We start from the raw sequence: 6,556 nt of genomic DNA, 5'->3' as shown, positions 1-6,556 counted from the left end.
CAGTTCTCTAATCGGGAGAAGAAACCATTTTTCTTTGAAATGCAAGGGATTGTGGTCAAAGGCACAAGGAATTGTGGTTATGCACAAATAGCGGAATTAAGATGCGTGGTATGATCTTGTTATACAGAAGATTAGAGCCTGCTCGGTTTTTCATTTCGCTTCTCTTGCCTTAAACTTTAGATAGTTTACACTGTCACACAACAAAAAAGTTACTGGTAATTGAAAATCGTCCTGCAGGGAATTCTTGGCCTGTTGGTTTCCCCAGTAACACTGAAAATTCACAGTTTAAACACAATATATTTAACAGACTTTCTCTTGATCACAAGCACATGTCGATAAGAAAAGCTTTCTCTCTAAGAACTCCTTACACATGTGCTGGAAATGCAAAGATATATAACTTGAAAGGTGATCTTATTTTCAGTTTCTAGATGGTTCTCAAAAATATTCTCTGCATGCGAATAAGAAAGCAAAGTCAAACATTCTTAAAACTATTTGAAGCTATCAAAATAGAGGAATCACAAGAAAATGAAGAAAACAGCTAATCAATGACATCAAACAAAACAAACAAAGTCCAATAAAGTTCACAATTCAAGGACAGCGTGGCCGCCGTGACATTGTCACGCTGCATTTTCCACAGTTCAATGAAAAAGGCCAAGAACTTGGAATGTTGTAGGAAACAAATATTTTGACCACTTCTCTAATTCTCAGGTCTGTGTGGTACATCGTTTCTGAGTTATTTGTCGAAGCGTTTCATACAACTTTATAGATTGACCATGTGGTCCACCAATATGGCGGCCGGCAATCTGGAGTTCACTTTGTGATGAAAGCGCTTACTTTTCGCTCATGCAATAAAATACATGTGTATGAACACATCTCCTAATGTATTTGAAAGCAAACTGCTGGGATTCATAGGGATAGTTTTTTTTTTCAAACAAATAGCTTTGTATCATGTTGTCATGCATGGTGACAATTGCTGTATTTTCAAAACGAAAGACATCACAGAACTGGAAACTTAAAAAAAGATTAATTTTATGTCAGAAGGCCTTACGATTCGATGACGTCATTGTGAAAACCATTGTTTTCTTTCTTCTCTGGAGTGGAGTCCAAAGGGAGGTCCCCAAATTTGGGAGTCCACGTTTTGTACTCTCTGCTCGAGACCTATTGAAATCTCTCTTCAATTCCACGTATGAACCATCTTTAAAATTACCACTTGCGAGCATAATTGAACATCGCCCTCCCCTCTGTAGCATTTCTACCATTACGTAAACTGGGTTATTTTTATTAAGGGAATCTTTAAAAGGGGATAATCTCAATGTCAATTTGAAGTAATTTAATTTGAAGTTATTGAATTTGAATAAAGTATTATTGTTTTACTTCAGCATCTTTATCTTTTGGGATCCTTATCAGATCTTCAGTGAAGTTCTAAGATCCTGTGAGGCGTAATGAGGGTTTAAAGTTTCATATGCACTTCACTATTTAAAACCCTCTTACAGATCTTCTCAGGTAGTTTGGATGTTTGGATGGCTTCTCATATAACTGTGTAACAATCAGTTCTTAATTTCTACTTAGAGTATAATGGGCGTGGCCTATTCAATGTTGGCATGTGCTCTTTGGCCTTTAGTTGCTTTGGTTGTTCCAGAAAACCAATTGGGAACTGCTTATGGATTGTAAGTGAATTTTTGTGTAAGTCCAATTAAAGATTTGCAGATAACAATGCTCATATGAAAGCCATCACAATTTAACTTGTAACGTTCAGGCATGTTAAAATCTATCAGTCAGCGATACGCAGTGAGTGGCCATCACTCCATTTTAGTATGCATGCAGTCTCTGGCAAAGTAACTACTTTGCTTTTCTCTGCTGGCATAAACATTTACCAGTAACCAAGGAACAGCATTTTGATAATTTGAAGCTATGACAGGTTAAAAAACAATCACCCTTATTAAGTAGCTTGTTGCCCCTTGTTTTTTAAGCCATTGTACAATAAGTAGCTTATTGCCTTCCTCTTTAAAAAGTGTATTTAGAGGGTTTCACAATTTCTCCTTTGATTTTGAAAGAAACAGACTGTACCCTTGACCTATTGTTTTTTCGTTTTCTCAGTTGAATCTATGCATCATTATGTAAGTGTATGTGGCAAAATTATGGAATTTAGACAAATGAGCAGTAACTACACTGTAGTTAGTCATTGGAGTTGTTCTATTTTGCTGCTATTTTGCCCCCGTGTTGGACTTCATCACCACTCTATTCTTCTTGGTCAACAAAGGAATAGGGCCATAGATTAAGCCATTGACTATTGAACTGCCCTCTATTGATGAGTAAAATCATCTGGCATTAGACAGTCTGAGTAAAATCTGTCAAGTTCCAGTCCCAGGGGTCAATGGGTTATGGAACATGTGCATGGATTTTGACCAAATGAAAACGAAATTTTTCCCAAGAATATGTGACAAACTCGCTAAATGAGTTTGTACACTCCAGCCCTTTTAATGCATTCATGCCTGAAGTGTCTCCCTTTGACGGGTAAAATCGGTTGTCATTAGACAGAGTTAGATCCATAAGGCTCGTTCTCAGGAGGAAAGGGTTTACTGTGCAAATCTAGAATAATTTATGTTAGTATAAACACACAGGTGATTATTCAAAATCGCGCGGTCTCATTGGCTCGCTATCTCGGATTATCAGCCGTTAATCACCTCGACGGACAAAATGGCTGCCAGTAGTCGTTTTGCCACTGTAAGTGAAGATGATTTCGCGTTGAAATGTTTTTTTTTTTTTTGTCTTTGTTGAAATAATTACCTATGTATTTATACTAAAACAATATTCACCGATAATCACTTCGCCTTCGGCGAATAATTGTTAATAAAGTTGTTTTATCAATATTTTATAGCATTTTGCTTAAACCTCAAAGTAATGGTTTATTCACGTATTTAGTTTGGGTCTTGTTAGATTGAGTTAGAAAATACAAATAAATGGCCATGGACCTCTGGGGTTACAAGCCTTTTCAATTGAAACTCTTAGCTTTGGCAAATTGTACCCAGTGATGATTTTAACCATGTAACATGCTATTGTATTTTTCATTGCATTTTCGTTTCAGCATGCAGTCAATTCAAAACCTTGGTCTAGCCGTCATATCTCAAGTGGCAGGAATCATTGTTGATAAAGAAGGATACTTAGTATTGGAAGTGTTTTTCTGTGCTTGGCTTTGCAGTGAGTGTTCTTTGATAAATTGAATCATAAAGCAGTTGTAATGCACTTGGATAAGGTTAACATCGAAGAGCAGATGAATGAAGGGGTAGTTTCTAAAGAAACTGTGGTGCTGCGTCGGTGGGGAAGTAGTATACAAAAATTTGGTTTTATCAACGGAGTTGATAATGTAAATTGGCTACCGTACAGAGATTCTAAAAGCTGACGTTTCGAGCGTTAGCCCTTCGTCAGAGCGAATGCAATTTGGATTCGCTCTGACGAAGGGCTAACGCTCGAAACGTCAGCTTTTAGAATCTCTGTACGGTGGCCAATTTACATTATCAACTCCGTTGATAAAACCAAATTTTTGTATATAACATCGAAGAGCAGTTGTCCATCTTTTGTGGCCAAGGCACTATTGAAAAATTATTTGCACTTGAATTGCAATGCAGTTATCAATAAGCAATAATAAGATAATAGATAATGCGCCGATCAAATCGAAACTTCAACATCCCCCCACTCCCCTCCCCCTTCCTGGACAAACCACGGGCATTTGACTATCGTCTGTGCCCGGGGAGTGGGGAATTTGACCATTGCCTACGTGGGGTGGGGAAAATTGAACCGGAAGTGTCAAGTTTCAAATAATTGTTTTTTTTCGGGTGCCAAAGTCGCTAACAGCTATAAAACATGTGTTTGGAAGAGATGGAAGAGTTTAAAGGAAGAGATGTAGCATTTGTGAGTGATTGGCTTACAAAAAAGGCCTTCAAAAGGTCTTTATTAAAGACGGCAGGAGCGGACGACAATTGTTCTTTAATAGGGTATGACAGAGAAAAGCTTCAAATCCACGATAAGGTAGGGCATTTGAACACCATTTTGGCCCGAGGGGGCAGGAATTTGAATGATCCAATCTTCAAAAGTTCAATAATGTCTGGTCTCCAGCCCTAAATTAACAAACACCATGATTTAGGCTGTCAGGTGAGACTACCTTCAAAAAGTTTTCTGCTTTTTTTTCTTTCTTTGTTACAGTTGCATTGATTGCAAGCATATTGTTGTATTTAGTTGATGCTTCCAAAGGTATTGCCTCCATACTTGTTACGATTTTTCTTTTAATACTTTAAACTTACGGTAATAAGGCTCAAAAGGGTTTTCCGAGGGGTTTTCCACATTTAGCAGTGGGTGACCAATGGTAAAAGATTGAAACACTGTCAATCCTATCAGAAGTGCGACATAATGGCCGTTTTTATACTAGAGACGCATAATCCGTCCAGACGAATTATGCGTCTCTCGTGTTATCCGTCTAGTGTAAAGACGGGACGAACTATATGAGACGCATAATTCGTCTTGGACGAACTTGGGCAAACATTTTTTCTGCGTCTGTTAAATTCGTCTAGTATAAAGACGGGCACTACACGCATAATGCGTCTGGACGAACTTTCCAGTTTAGTGCGTCTTCGAAGACGAACTAAAATAAATTCTTCGTCCAGACGCATAATGCGTCTTGTGGCCGTCTTTATACTAGACGAATTTAACAGACGCAGAGAAAATGTTTGCCCAAGTTCGTCCCAGACGAATTATGCGTCTCTAGTATAAAAACGGCCAATGACGTCTGGGAAAAACTTTTGTGTGTGGCAAGGGTGTCTACAAAGCTGTCCCACCATTAAACCATTGACCCCTAGGAGTGAGACTTAACAGATTTTTACTGTAACGCCAGACGATTTTACTTGTCCAATGAGGGTGTCCTATGGCGTGTGAAATGCCGATGTCTACCTACAAAAGACCCTTAAATTCGGTACCTAAATAAATTTGATAAATTTAGAATCTGTCTCTGAATGATTAATGATTAATGCTTTGTTTATAGTGGAAGTGCACTTAGCTATCAAGCTAGTTTACAGGCACTCCACTGTTAACAAGGTGAAAGTAACAATTCAAACTTAAGGGAAACATTATTAAGAACCCCAACTGGCAGGAGGCAACCAGTTGGTTATTTACAAATCGTGGTGGAGTTGAATCCGGGACAACCAGAAACAAATCCAAGCCAGAGGTTAGAACGGGATTTGAACCCGGAGCAGCGGCATGCAAACCCAACGCTCTAACCACTGGACCACACTGCCTCCTCCTGAAAAGTCTCGATTTTTAGGTACATGTCAAATAATAACTTGTTTCCTCTTACCATTTAAACTGCTGAATGGGCAACTGTTGCAAAAAGATCTGTTCCATAATTTCGTTCCCATTCCCATATGCATTGCCACAGAGAAAGTGGTTGTAAAGAGCACTAATCATTAGGGGCATTTCTTTGAATTACCGGTACTTTTTATCTATTCACGGTGAATGGCCCCAATGCCAAGTGCAATGAAAATTGTTTGTATTTGTGGTTGCTTTGGTATCGCTTTAAAAGAAGGTGTAATTCACAGGATCAGGCCTTAACCTGTCCACTTTCGAGAGGAAGCAGTTAGCAGCTGAGGGAAGAGTTACTCTGTAAGTATCCTTAGGATTTGGTGTAAACAACTCCTTTGGGTGATTAATCAGAGGCACCAAGAAAAACACTACAAGTTATGGAAAGGTTTCGTGCCTCAGCTAAGCCTACACACAATCAGCTCCACCCCATCCTGCCTCCTCCTCCTTCTTCTTCTTCTTCTTCTTCTTCTTCTTCTTCTTCTTCTTCTTCTTCTTCTTCTTCTTCTTCTTCTTCTTCTTCTTCTTCTTCTTCTTCTTCTTCTTCTTCTTCTTCTTCTTCTTCTTCTTCTTCTTCTTCTTCTTCTTCTTCTTCTTCTTCTTCTTCTTCTTCTTCTTCTTCTTCTTCTTCACCTGTTTGCGGCCTCATGGTCTCACTTAAACTACAGGAGGTGGATTTGACTGAGGCTGGATCTTTCCTTCTTTTTCAGAGTATCTTCTGAAGAGGAAACACTTCATAAACGAGACTATGGAGCCAGCCCAATAATTCCTCGATCAGCTGCTCAGCTGCGGCTGCGCTTTTTATCACGTGTGGGACAGCAGGTGAGTTACCCTCATACAAATTATGCAATACAGGACTGAGAGGGGAAGGGCTAGCAAGTTTGTATGGACCATTGGTATCCCTAACCTTATTTCCAGGGAAATGGGACTCCTTGGTTTGCATCAGGGATCAACCTGTATGTTGCCAGTTCCACTGGAGGATAGTGTTGGCTCTGGAGTCCAATATCTAATAGCCCACTTTCGATATATTATAATTCAGTCCTAAACAAAAGGCATCATCTCTAGGCTCTGGGGAATAAACTCATACAAATCCTTATATTTATTCCCCAGTGCCTCGAGATGATATCTCAGTTTTGTTTCGGACTGAATTTTAATCTATCGAAATCGGTCTTCTTCTGGGGACTGATCACTGTGTATTCACCTTTAGTAA

The 6,556-nt window shown here is 39.0% G+C and overlaps 1 protein-coding gene across 1 annotated transcript in view; it reads left to right on the top strand.

Moving 5' to 3' along the window:
* LOC137982763 (lysosomal dipeptide transporter MFSD1-like) overlaps positions 1-6,556 on the top strand; it is a 28,463-nt gene that overhangs the window by 20,220 nt on the left and 1,687 nt on the right. Inside the window, exons 13-17 of the mRNA XM_068829913.1 lie at positions 1,570-1,667; positions 3,086-3,198; positions 4,201-4,248; positions 5,586-5,649; positions 6,057-6,168. Coding sequence (XP_068686014.1) covers positions 1,570-1,667; positions 3,086-3,198; positions 4,201-4,248; positions 5,586-5,649; positions 6,057-6,168 — 435 coding nt within the window. The remainder of the gene's footprint in view (positions 1-1,569; positions 1,668-3,085; positions 3,199-4,200; positions 4,249-5,585; positions 5,650-6,056; positions 6,169-6,556) is intronic.

Source organism: Montipora foliosa, chromosome 13 (assembly GCF_036669935.1).
Source record: "Montipora foliosa isolate CH-2021 chromosome 13, ASM3666993v2, whole genome shotgun sequence".
NCBI lineage: Eukaryota > Metazoa > Cnidaria > Anthozoa > Scleractinia > Acroporidae > Montipora > Montipora foliosa.
This window is presented reverse-complemented; position numbering and strand designations above follow the sequence as displayed.